General features: G+C 43.6%; 1 protein-coding gene across 1 annotated transcript; it reads left to right on the top strand.

The window, feature by feature from the left end:
- Positions 1–986: 986 nt before the first annotated feature.
- LOC306853296 (uncharacterized protein) lies at positions 987–2,262 on the top strand. Its single transcript, XM_079390599.1, has 4 exons — positions 987–1,134; positions 1,336–1,386; positions 1,500–1,634; positions 1,829–2,262. Exons 1-4 carry the CDS (start codon positions 1,012–1,014, stop codon positions 1,973–1,975), a joined length of 456 nt encoding a protein of 151 aa, XP_079246725.1. The 5' UTR covers positions 987–1,011; the 3' UTR covers positions 1,976–2,262.
- The last annotated feature ends 10,629 nt before the right edge of the window (positions 2,263–12,891 follow it).

Here is a 12,891-nt window from a genome sequence, read left to right as displayed (position 1 = left end):
ACAGCTGATAAAAGCATCACAATAATCCACACCACTCCAGTCCATCAGTTAACATCTTGTGAAGCCAAAAGCTGCATGTTTATAAGAAACAAATCCATCAAGATGGTCCACAATACTGATTTCTCCAGTGGAAGAAGTCATCTCGTCTGAATCAGAAGAGAAATCTGCACAGATCAAGCACTGTTTACAAGTGAAAACAGTCCAAAATGGCTCTAATCTATTTTGATGTGGGAGGACAACAGGAGATTTTCACTGGAGGAAGGGTTATTATAGATTATGGACTTTTTTTGGCCAGAAGTGACGGTTTAAAGTTAAAAATGTCTTAATGATGGATTTGTTTCTTACAAACATGCGGCTTTTCGCTTCACAAGATATTAACTGATGGACTGGAGTGGTGTGGATTATTGTGATGTTTTTATCAGCTGTTTGGACTCTCATTCTGACGGCACCCATTCACCGCAGAGCATCCATTAAGTGATGCAATGCTACATTTCTCCAAATCTGATGAAGAAACAAACTCATCTGCATCTTGGATGGCCTGAGGGTGAGCACATTTTCAGGTGAACTATTTCTTTCTAAGAGACTCTTGCATGTGCCAGCTTCATATTTAAACAACTTTCCATTCCTTGTATCCCTATCAGGACTGTTCCTTTGCTTTCAAGACCATGCTGTATGCATTATATAAATTAAGAATTATTTAAACAAAAAATACCAATTGAATTTCATCTTTATGTGCACAGTATTGTTATATAACAACAAAAATGAACTTTTACTATAATAAAATTAACCTTTTCATAGTTCATATACATTCCCACCCAGTTTTCCTCTGTGGGCATGCTTAATGAAACCCCAGTATTTTCCACTTTAACCAATTTAGAAACTTGGTTTACATCATGGCTATATTTTAGGTGTAAGCGTATGTGGTATTAGTTTCCTGCTTTATGGCGTATATAAGGGTTAGAGTGCAGAATGAGATCATTATCTCTAGAAAGCATCCCTGCGAACAAGAACATGAAACTGCTATGTCTTCTCGTCACACTGCTAGCTCTTAGCTATGCAAACTCAGATATGACTGTTCAAATCTTCTCTGAACTTCTTCACAGGCTTGAAAGACTTGAGGATCTTCAGTTCAATGTAAGTGAATGTAAGATTTGTGTTTTGACAGGTGATTTGGTAGCTGCTTGCCATACTGAGCGTGCTCGATTTAGTTCTTAAACAGTTTAACACCATGTCTAAAAAGAGAAATAGTTGTCGTTGCCTACTAATATGGACTAATAAGGGTTTATATGTGGCACATGTTCTCTGATATCAACTGACTTGTGTTTCAATTTCTAGGCATTCAGTAAATCAGTAGATGTCCAAACACCTACAGATATTAACAATGCAGTGAGTATTTTATGTCAATTTCTCTGTATTACAGAACATTGAAACAATTGCTTTAAATATAATAATAAATTGCATGAATGTATTCTTATGGGGATTGTTTTTTTTAACCACAGTGTGAGTGCAAGGACTTATTTGCAAAACATCTGTACGATTTTCTGAAGTCACTTAAAAGTGTACTACCCAGAAGAACATGGAAAAAATTTCTCACCGTTTTGGACAACCTGGAGTATTTCGATCTTGAAGTCAAGGTAAGACGTTTGTTTTGAATTATTTGCACTGTCCATTGGTCTGTTTAACCCCTGACCTCACCATGAATTCTTGTTAAACATTTTCATCATTTTAACATCTGTTCAATTATAGAAAGAATCCTGTGTCTTAAAGACAATGCATTTGTGCAGCATAGAATAATGCAATGCTTATGTTTTGTTTTTGATTTTTCCAGTCGAATGGCAACTGTAACTTCACAACGCATAACCTGGAAAGACTGACATCAGACCGTTTTAAGATGGTCATTCAGGATAACATTAAATTCATCCAAAACTGGAATTCACACTGCAAAACAAATGATGCACGTCACAAAAGTAACTAAACGGACGCCCTGCTATGGAGATGTGAACTATATATTTATTCAACATGTCTCTTTTTTTACTCAGTATGCATTTATTTATTTATTTTATTTATGTATTTATTTTGACCAGTCTGTGTTGGTTGTTCTCTATCCTCAAACTTGTTTGTAAAGTAAATTAATGTTATTATCTTCATCACAGGAAGAAAAATGATCACCACTAGGCTATACTTTATTTTTTAAAGTTTTGACTTGTATTGTAACAATACGAACATCATGTTACATTATGAAAATAAAGGGAATATTTTCAGAACAACTTTTTCTGTTGCCTCATTCATGTTTGATTTCATGCTGACTGTCAGAGAAAAAATCCTTTGAAAACGGAAAAGGTAATTTTTTACTTTCCGTTACGTTTCCGGACATTTCTTTAAACCTACAGCACAATGCATAAGTCAAAAATATAGGGAAAACCTTTTTCAACCACCTGTGACAAATCAATATGGGAAATTCCTTCTCATAAAAAGTACATTTGACCCTATTTTTACAGACTTTTTGCATTTCAGTCTCTTCAGTGGATACAATTATATATACTAGACATAGACATAAAACTTCATAAAGACATAAAACTTCACATTAAGTTGCAAATATAACATGCACACTCAAGTCTGTATTGTTGCGGTAGTGATGTAGTCAGTTAAACTGACACAGCTGTGTATTGTTTCTCTTCTCTTGGCTGTACTGATGGGATGTGGTGCATCTTGAAGAAGGCCGTGTATACAATATTAAGCCTGATGGATAGAAACAGACAGTCCCGCAGCTGCTGGCAGCGTCCTGACGAGATGGAGCATCCCTAACAACACAGGAGTGGAATATTCAGGAGACCAATGACGAAGAACATCCAGCTTCCAGAGTGCTTTCTTAGACCGTTATGCCAGAAATTGGACTATCTGTATATGAAGACTTCAAGATCAATCAATTCATGGGTCTTCCTGTGAATAAGGTGCACTTTTGTGTCCTATTGGTTGTCTTTATTAAAAATTAGAGGCACAAAGCCTTTCTTGAGACGAGAACTATCAGATATGTTAAACTCGTATCAAAACATAAAATTAATGTAGCATAAAAATTAGCTAGTTTTAAACAACAAATGCCTGAATCCCCCTTAAATAATGGTTTTGTCCCATTTTGTACCCTGACCTTCAAATTGACCTTCCTGACTGTCCAACATAAAAAAGAAAATCACAATGTGTGTTCACATTGTGACCAGAATAGACATAATTTGTACCATTTCTGAAGGCAAAATATATATATATTGTGACGGGGTGGAAGAATCACGCGACAAGGAGAGCTCAAATAAATACCCCGGAGGGTGGATTTATTAACAATGAAATGGTGCACAGGTCATGCAGTGCTCTCCGTGAGTGATTCCCTTTCGGTGTGAGTCGGTGCTGTGCTCGTGGCAGGGCTGGGTCGGTCACACGCTGGAATCTGAAAGAATCAGTGAGAGATATCACGTTAGTCCTCAGCTTCATGGAGACCATTTCACCATGTAGTAGTCAAATGGGCCGCAGGTGTGGCCGATCCAGCCGTGATGAGCGAGTGCAGGTGTTTCGCTTCATTCTCCAGGGCAATGCTGATGAGTCACAATATATATATTAACTAAATAAATAAATATATGCATGAAAGTATGTTCAATTTATTAAACAAATTACTTATTACTATAATTGGCATAATTTGTGCACTTTCTGAAGTCAAATAAAAAAATCTAAAATTAAATAAATGACTGAATGTATAACTTTGTAGTTTCCGTAAATATTTTGTCCTTCTGAGGCTGATTATTAATATTTTCTGCAGGCTATGCACCTCCTTACACTGACCTTCTTCACATTTGCTAAAAAATAAGCCATATTTTGTACCCTATCTGTGGAAGGCGCCTTCACAGCTTTATCTGAACTCTAATATTATGTAGACTTAAACATACAGGCACCTTATCTGGACTCTGTCCACTACCACAAAGGGAGCCATCAGCTGCACTGCAATTACTTTATTTATAAACCCCATCTGGTTAGAACTGGACCAGTCAGAGACACGGACAAGACCCAATGAAGTCACACAATTCACTACATACTCTCGTGTTGCAACACTGAGACACATTCTACAAAATTCATCACTTCCGTCACTTCCCTGTACTGTGTTTTTGTGTCATCCACACTGTAAAGAATTTGACCGTAAATTCACAGTAAATTACAGGCTACTAGTTACTGTAGTTTTTACAGTAAATAATTGTGAAATGACAGCTGTATACTGTGACTTCACAGTAGTTATTCCATACTGTGATTTAGCAGTATGCTCCTGTAGAATTACTGTATTTAGCTGTGAAGTCACAGTTAATGCCATCAGATTACTGCAATTTTGCTGTAGAATTACAGTGTAAACTGTAATAGTAATGCAACTCAGTAGCCAGTATTGTGTTTTTAATTTACTATAAAAATTTATTGTTAATTAAAATTTTTAATTTAACATTTACTTTTAATTTATTATACTGTAATTTTTTACATTTTATCTGTTAACCCATTCAATTACCTATGACAGTGGAAAGATATGTTCAATTCAAATAAACACAAAAACAATCAATTGTACATATTTATTTAGCAGTTTAATAAATTCTGTCTAAACTTTCCAGCAAAGAGGTTCAGACGGCCATGCTTCTCTCCATTGAACCAGGACACACTATAGAACATATTCAGTGATCATCTTCACTGCATGACTATCTTAACACAAAGCCAGAGTTGAGTTTGTCCATTCTTGGCGTTGGAACATTGCTTACACACTCGATTGAAATCCATTCAAAGTCAATGAGTTTCCTGATCAGTCTACAGACTTGCTGGTTGATATGAGGAAAGCTGTTAGTTTCAGGTTGGATGAAAAAGGTGTCAGTTCCCAGTCACCACATTCAGTGGGTCACTGCTGTTGCAGTACAGACCAAAAAGTTACAGAACAAGGCTGTATGGCTTTTGGCTATATGGGGGTGCTCAAATGTCTTGATTTCACATAGAACTACCGGTTTTCTCCCAATATGTTAATATACAGCCTATTAAGATAATGCTGTGAATAAGAATCTGAAAAGAAGGAAGCTTTAAATAAATATGTTAATGTGCATGAATAAATCCAACCACCCCTATAGATTTCAAGTCAAGTCAAGTTGAGCTTTATTGTCATTCCGCTACATGTGGGGACATGCAGTGGAACGAAATGTCGTGTCTCGCAGGACTACGGTGCTACATAAATACAGACATACAACAATGAAGTAAAAAAACACTATAAACCTATACACTACTAACAGATTTAACTATAAGTATACTATATATAAGTATTTACCCTATACAAACTAAAAGAATAAAGGATAAAAAATACAACTATACGAATGCTTCACATAAATATTACCCTATACAAACTAAAAAATAGAAGGCAAAAAATACAAACTGTACATGTGCAAAGAGAGACATTTGAGTCAGCAGCTGGTTGGGGAACAGTGCAGGATGATTTGTAGTGCATGAGCATGTAAACATACATATATTGCTGAGTTTTTTGTGAGATTGTGCACACGCAGCAGTGTGTGTAAGTGTCCATAGTGCACATAGTGTAAAGTGTGAGGGTCCATAGTGTAAAGTGTCCATAGTGCACATAGAGGAGAGTGTCCATAGTGTAAAGAAAAATAAGAATAAAATAAATAAAAAAATAAAGTTCCATACAGTTTTTCTTTGGTGTGGTAAGGTTTGTGGTGGGGGGTGGTCCATGTTCAGGAGGTAGGGGTTTGCATGGGGTTTCAGAGGGGGGCGGGGTGGTTTGAGTTCAGGGCTCTCACAGCCTGGGGGAAAAAGCTGTTGAGCAGTCTGGCGGAGCGGGCTCTGATGCTCCGGTACCGTCTTCCTGATGGTAGGAGCTGGAAGAGACTGTGGGAGGGATGGGTGGAGTCCTTCACGATGCTGTTGGTTTTGCTGGAGCATCGTGTAAGGAAGATGTCCAGGATGGAGGGGAGAGGGGCACCGATGATCTTTGCAGCTGTGTTCACTGTCCGCTGGAGGGTCTTGCGGTCAGCAGCACTGCAGTTCCCGTACCAGACAGTGATGCAGCTGGTCAGCAGACTCTCAATGGTGCCCCTGTAGAATGTGGTGAGGATGGGTGGAGGGAGACTTGCTCTTTTCAGCCGGCGGAGAAAGTGTAGGCGCTGTTGTGCCTTTTTGGAGAGTGACATGGTGTTGGTGGTCCAGGTGAGATCCTCTGTGATGTGCACCCCCAGGAATTTAGTGCTGCTGACTCTCTCCACAGTCGAGCTGTCGATGGTCAGTGGGGGGTGGTCAACGGAGTTTCTCCTGAAGTCCATCACAACCTCCTTTGTCTTCTCCACATTGAGGGACAGATTGTTTGTGCCACACCATTCAGCCAGCTGTGCCACTTCCTCTCTGTAGTGCGTTTCATCGTTGTTGCTGATGAGACCTACCACTGTTGTGTCATCAGCAAACTTGATGATGTGGTTGGAGCTGAACTTGGCAGTGCAGTCGTGGGTCAGCAGTGTGAAGAGCAGCGGGCTGAGCACACAGCCTTGTGGGGCACCTGTGCTCAGTGTTGTAGTGCTCGAGGTGTTGTTGCCGACACGGACTGACTGAGGTCTTCCAGTTAGAAAGTCCAGGATCCAGTTACAGAGGGAATTGTTAAGGCCCAGCAGGTTTAGCTTATTTATGAGCTGTTGTGGGATTATTGTGTTGAATGCCGAGCTGAAGTCAATGAACAGCATTCTAACATAGGAGTCTTCATTTTCTAGGTGGGTAAGAGCCAGGTGGAGGGTGGAGGAAATTGCATCGTCCGTAGAGCGGTTTGGACGGTATGCAAACTGGAGCGGGTCGAGTGTGTTGGGGAGGCTGGTTTTGATGTTATGCATGACTAGCCTCTCAAAGCACTTCATCATGATTGGAGTCAGTGCTATGGGACGGTAGTCATTGAGACAGGACATAGGTGATTTCTTTGGTACCGGTATGATTGTTGTGGATTTGAAACACGTGGGGACGACTGCCTGACTCAGCGAGGTGTTGAAGATATCTGTTAGGACATCTGTCAGCTGTGCAGCACAGTCTCTCAGAACACGGCCAGGTATGTTGTCAGGACCCGCAGCCTTGCGTGGGTTAATCCTAGATAGGGTCTTCCTTACGTCAGCTGGGGACAGACAGAGCGCCCGGTCGTTGGGAGGTGTGGGCAGTTTTTGTGCAGGTGTGTCATTCTGCATTTCAAACCGTGAATAAAAGTGGTTGAGTGCATCGGGGAGGGATGTGTCCTCATCACAGGCCTGTGGCGGGGGCTTGTAGTCAGTGATGGTCTGAATGGCTTGCCACAGGCTCCGTGTGTCTCTGCTGTCTGTGAAGTGGTTGTTGTTTTTTTGGGCATATGACCGTTTTGCTTTTTTGATGCCACAGGACAGATTGGCTCTTGCTGTTTTGAGGGCTGCTTTATCTCCTGATCTGAATGCTTCATCTCTGGTCTTTAGCAGCCCACGAACCTCTGCTGTCATCCATGGCTTCTGGTTTGCACGTGTGGTGATGGTCTTGGTGACTGTCACATCATCAGTGCACTTTTTGATGTAAGCAGTCACAGTTTCAGTGTACTCATTTAGGTCTGTGTGGTTGTTGTAGGTGGCTGCCTCTTTAAACATGTTCCAGTCTGTGTCCTGGAAGCAGTCCTGCAGTGCTGAGGTGGCGTTGTCTGGCCATACTGTGATCTGCTTTTCAACTGGTTTGGTGAGTTTGAGAAGTGGTCTATATGCTGGGATTAGCATAACAGTGATGTGGTCGGAGTACCCGAGGTGGGGGCGGGGTACAGCCTTGTAAGAGTCCTTAACTGTTGTGTAAACAAAGTCCAGTGTGTTGTTTCCCCTTGTTGCAAAGTTCACATGTTGGTAGAACTTTGGCAAAACTGTCTTTAAGTTTGCGTGGTTGAAGTCACCGGCTATGATGAAAAAGCCGTCGGGGTTATTTGTTTGTTGTTCGCTGATGGCGCTATACAGTTCACGAAGCGCGTCCTTAGCGTTTGCACACGGGGGGATGTAAACCGCAACGATAACAATGGCCGTGAACTCCCGCGGCAGATAGAACGGTCGACACTTCACAACCATAAACTCCACCAGCGATGAACAGTGTTTTGATAATACCGTAGCATTGTTACACCAGTCTTTGTTGATATAAACACACAAGCCACCTCCGCGTGTCTTACCAGACAGTGATGAATCTCTGTCCGCTCGGAAGTTGGATAGCCCGTGCAGTTGAATGGCGGAGTCCGGGATGTTGTCGTTTAGCCATGTTTCGGTGAAAACAAACACGCAACAGTCCCTTGCCTCATGCTGTGTAGATCGACTGAGTTGAATTAAGTCCAGTTTGTTTTCCAGAGAGCGGACGTTTGAGAGCATGAGTGTTGGAAGAGCCGGTCTTGAGGGGTTAGCTCTTAGCCTAGCTCGTATACCTCCGCGCTTACCGCGTTTCCGTCCTCTCTCACACCGCTTGCGACGCTGCCTTGTGCGGGTAGCGTCAGTAGGCGAGGTCGCGGTCTCGAGGTCCGGCTCCAGCAGTAAACAAAGGCCTCGTAGCTTCTCAGTAGCCGCCGGCGAGAGTTGGTGTACGTAAGCGTTGCTGATATCCAAAAGACTTTGGCGATCATAGATGAATTCTGGGGTGATTTCCTTAAGAGTTAGCGGTAAACTGACACTATTTGGAGACGAACAGACGACATTAAACGACATAAAAGCACCGTCTTTGGGACCCGGAGCAGCCGCAGCGATCGATCGCGCCGCCATCTTCCTTCCTCTTCAGTTTCACTTTCAAACAATTTAAGTTTTCAGAAACAATTTAAGTTTCACTTTCCATAATCCGTGTCCGGCAGAGGAGCATCTTGGCAGCAGGGATTTCAATCTTTAACAAGACTCAAACTAACACAGGCAGAGTAAAAGACTGGATTTGTCCGATCAGGTAGGGTACGAGTGATTTCAGCCGGTTTATGTATATATATATATATATATATATATATATCGTGTATATATTATTTATCTCATATAAGATGCATATCTCGTATGCAAGATGCTGGTCCTTAGCTGGTCATGTGCTGGTCTTAAGCTGGTCAGACCATTTTAGGACCAGCTTAAACCAGCATCCCATGCTTCAAAACATACCTATACCAGCATATGCTGGTTTTTTCAACAGGGTTTTGCTGCTTTTTTTGGAACCTCTGACATTTTGTTCACAATTCTTTTATGAATAGAAAGCTGAAAAAACAGCATTGACAATAAATCAAGATATTGGAATGATTTCTGAAGGATTATGTCACACTGAAGACTGACTTAAAGGCTGATAAAAATTCATTTGCATCACTGAAATAAATTACATTAAAAAACATATTTTGAACGGCAGTGTGTGTGTGTGTGTGTGTGTGTGTGTATATACATTTTATCTAAATATCTATACATCTAAATAGACTATATTCAGTATATGATCCAAAGTAGCGAGTAACTAACTACTTGAGTAGTTCTTTTATCCGATACTTTTTTACTCTTACTCAAGTAACTATTCAGACTTTTACTTTTACTTTTACTTGAGTAAATATTTCTACAAGTACTTTTACTTTTACTTGAGTACAGTTTTTGGGTACTCTACCCACCTCTGGTCGTAATATAAAGTTATTTTGTATAAATAATGAAGCGTATTCTATTGTAATGAACTTGTCAGACACAGCAGGTTAGTGAAAGAACAAAGGTGTTTAATAGTGAATCTGGAATCGGAAGAACTGAGGGGTTGGTATTCTTGAGATGAGTAGAAGTCAATGGAGTTACAGGAGACCCGTGAGCCGGGATAAACTCAGTCACTGTGTCTTTGACAGGGATGATGACAGCGGGAACCTCCAGCGTGCAGGGGAGTGCTCTGTGTGCCGTGATACGTGTCCAGTGAGTGGTAACCACAACAGTGTCCGTCGTCGAGCGTCTGGATCTGCGGATGGGGAAGATGAAGAGGAGCAGAACAAGAGGTAAGTTTCAACAGGTAAGTATCGTCAGGTAGTATACTCAGCTATGAGTCTTGAGAGCGTCGGTCCTTGTATGTTACAACAAGATCGGACACTGTTGTGATTGAGGAGAGTGCTTTTAAGTGTGTGGTGATTGTTCGCTGATGAGGTGCAGGTGCGGGTGATTAGAACTCTGGTGACGTGGATCGTGGCAATTGGTTGAGAGGAAAGCCTGGTCGTTCTCTGACAGTACCCCCCTCTCCACGGCCCGCTCCTGAGGGCCGACCCCGGCGTCGTGGTGGTCTACCTCGTCCTCGAGGAGCAGGGCGATCAGGATGGTTGGAATGAAATTCACTTAATAGATCCGGGTCAAGTATATCATCCCTGGGAACCCAAGCGCGTTCCTCTGGGCCGTACCCCTCCCAGTCGACTAGATATTCGAGTTGACCACCCCGACGCCGGGAATCCAAAATCTCCTGGACTTTATAGATAGCACCGTCGTCAATGATGAGAGGGAGAGGGGGTTCCTCGACCGGACCAGGCTCTGGGGAGACAGAAGGAAAATACGGCTTGAGGAGTGAGACGTGGAATGTGGGGTGGATCTTGTATTGTGCAGGTAGTTGTAGTTTGAAGGTTACCGGATTGACCTGTTCCAGAATGGTAAAGGGGCCAACGAATCTGGGACTAAGCTTGCGGCAAGGCAGGCGCAGCCTGACGTCCCGTGTGGAGAGCCAAACCTTTTGTCCTGGATGATAATCAGGTGGGGTCGAGCGACGAGCATCGGCGGAGATCTTTTGCCTGCGCACTGCCTGCTGAAGATGGTGATGAGCCGAGTCCCAGACTCCCTCGCTCTCCCGGAACCAGTGATCTACCGAGGGTACGTCAGATGGTTCTCCTGACCATGGGAATAGGGGAGGCTGGTAACCGAGTACGCACTGGAAGGGAGTGAGACCAGTGGCGCCTTGCCGAAGGGAGTTTTGAGCGTACTCGGCCCAGCCTAGGAACTGGCTCCAGGAGTTCTGGCGGCCGTGACAGAAGGTTCTCAGGAATCTCCCTATTTCCTGGATTTTGCGTTCAGTCTGCCCGTTGGATTGAGGATGGTATCCAGAGGTCAAACTGACGGTCACACCTAGGAGAGAGAAGAATGCTTTCCATACCCGTGATATGAACTGTGGTCCTCTGTCGGAGACGATGTCCTCCGGGATTCCAAAGTAGCGGAAGACGTGGTTGAAGAGTAACTCGGCAGTTTGTATAGCGGTGGGTAGTCCAGGGAGAGGAAGGAGTCTACAGAATTTGGAGAAGCGATCAATGATGACGAAAATGCAGGTATTCTTATCTGAGAGTGGTAAATCAGTAATGAAGTCTACTCCTAGGTGTGACCATGGACGATTGGGAATGGGTAGTGGTACCAGTTTGCCAGCAGGGAGATGACGTGAGCTCTTGGATATCGCGCAGTCGGGACAGCCCTGAACGAACCTCCTCACATCCCTTGCCATGTTTGGCCACCAGAAGCGATCGCTTAGCAGCGAGAGAGTAGCGTTGGCCCCTGGGTGGCCTGTACCAATGGATGTATGCGAGGAGTGGATGAGAGGCGTGCGTTGAGTCTGGGGTACATACTGGCGATTCGGGGGACAGCCCGGCGGATTGGCCGGAGGAGGATCGGAGACAACTGGAGGAGAGGTCCATACAATGGGGCTGGCAATAATGTTGGTAGGGAGGATCCCCTCGGGCTCATCGGAGACCTCTTCTTGAGAGTGAACCCGGGACAGGGCATCAGCCTTGATGTTACGAGGACCTGGACGGTATGAAATTTTGAAATCAAATCTAGTGAAGAACAGCGCCCACCGCGCTTGACGAGGATTGAGCCTCTTGGCGTCTCGTAAGTACTCTAGATTTTTGTGATCTGTTAAGACTAGGAAGGGGTGGTTGGCTCCCTCCAACCAGTGTCTCCATTCTTCTAACGCTAGCTTGATAGCTAGCAACTCACGGTTTCCGATGTCGTAGTTCCTCTCCGCCGGGCTGAGTTTTTTAGAAAAGAAGGCACATGGATGGAGTTTCGGAGGGGTCCCCTGCTGCTGTGAGAGAACCGCACCCACTCCGGTAGTAGAGGCATCCACCTCTACGGTGAAGGGTAAATTGGGTTCGGGATGGACTAGGAGTGGTGCGGTCGTAAAGGCTTCCTTAAGGCGGTTGAAGGCGTCGGTCGCATCTTGGCCCCAATGGAGAGATTTCTTGCCTCCCTTCAGGAGGTCAGTGAGGGGACTGGTTATGGTGCTGTAGTTACTAATAAAGCGACGATAAAAGTTAGAAAATCCTAAAAATCTCTGTAGTTCCTTGATGGTAGTGGGTTGGGGCCAAGAGGTGATGGCTTCCACCTTCCCCTTGTCCATGCGAATGCCACCATGACTGATGATGTACCCCAGGAAATGAACGGTTGTTTGATGGAATTGACATTTTTCGGCTTTCAGATATAACTGGAACTTTCGTAATTGCTGGAGGACCTCCGCAACGTGTTGGCGATGTTCGGCCAGGCTCCGGGAGTAGATTAAGATGTCATCAATGTAGACCAACACAAACCGGGGAAGGAACTCCCGGAGCACCTCATGCATGAACCCCTGGAAAACGGAAGGGGCGTTGACGAGGCCATAGGGCATGACCCGATATTCGTAGTGGCCAGTAGGGGTCACAAAAGCGGTTTTCCATTCATCCCCTTCCCTGATGCGAATGAGGTTATACGCGCTGCGGAGGTCCAGTTTGGTGAAGATGGTGGCACCGCGGAGTTGTTCCAAGGCTGCTGGGACAAGAGGAAGGGGATAGCGAAATTTGACAGTTATCTGGTTGAGCTTACGGTAATCGATACACGGACGTAGACCTCCATCCTTCTTTGCCACAAAGAAAAAGCTGGAAGC

This window comes from Barbus barbus (genome assembly GCF_936440315.1).
Source record: "Barbus barbus genome assembly, chromosome: 33".
In the NCBI taxonomy this organism is placed as follows: Eukaryota; Metazoa; Chordata; class Actinopteri; order Cypriniformes; family Cyprinidae; genus Barbus; species Barbus barbus.
This window is presented reverse-complemented; position numbering and strand designations above follow the sequence as displayed.

Coding starts and splice junctions, on each gene's coding strand:
- LOC306853296 (XM_079390599.1), top strand. CDS start 1,012: ATGAAACTGCTATGTCTTCTCGTCACACTGCTAGCTCTTAGCTATGCA. Junction 1,135..1,335: donor TTGAGGATCTTCAGTTCAAT/GTAAGTGAATGT, acceptor TTCAATTTCTAG/GCATTCAGTAAATCAGTAGA. Junction 1,387..1,499: donor CTACAGATATTAACAATGCA/GTGAGTATTTTA, acceptor TTTTAACCACAG/TGTGAGTGCAAGGACTTATT.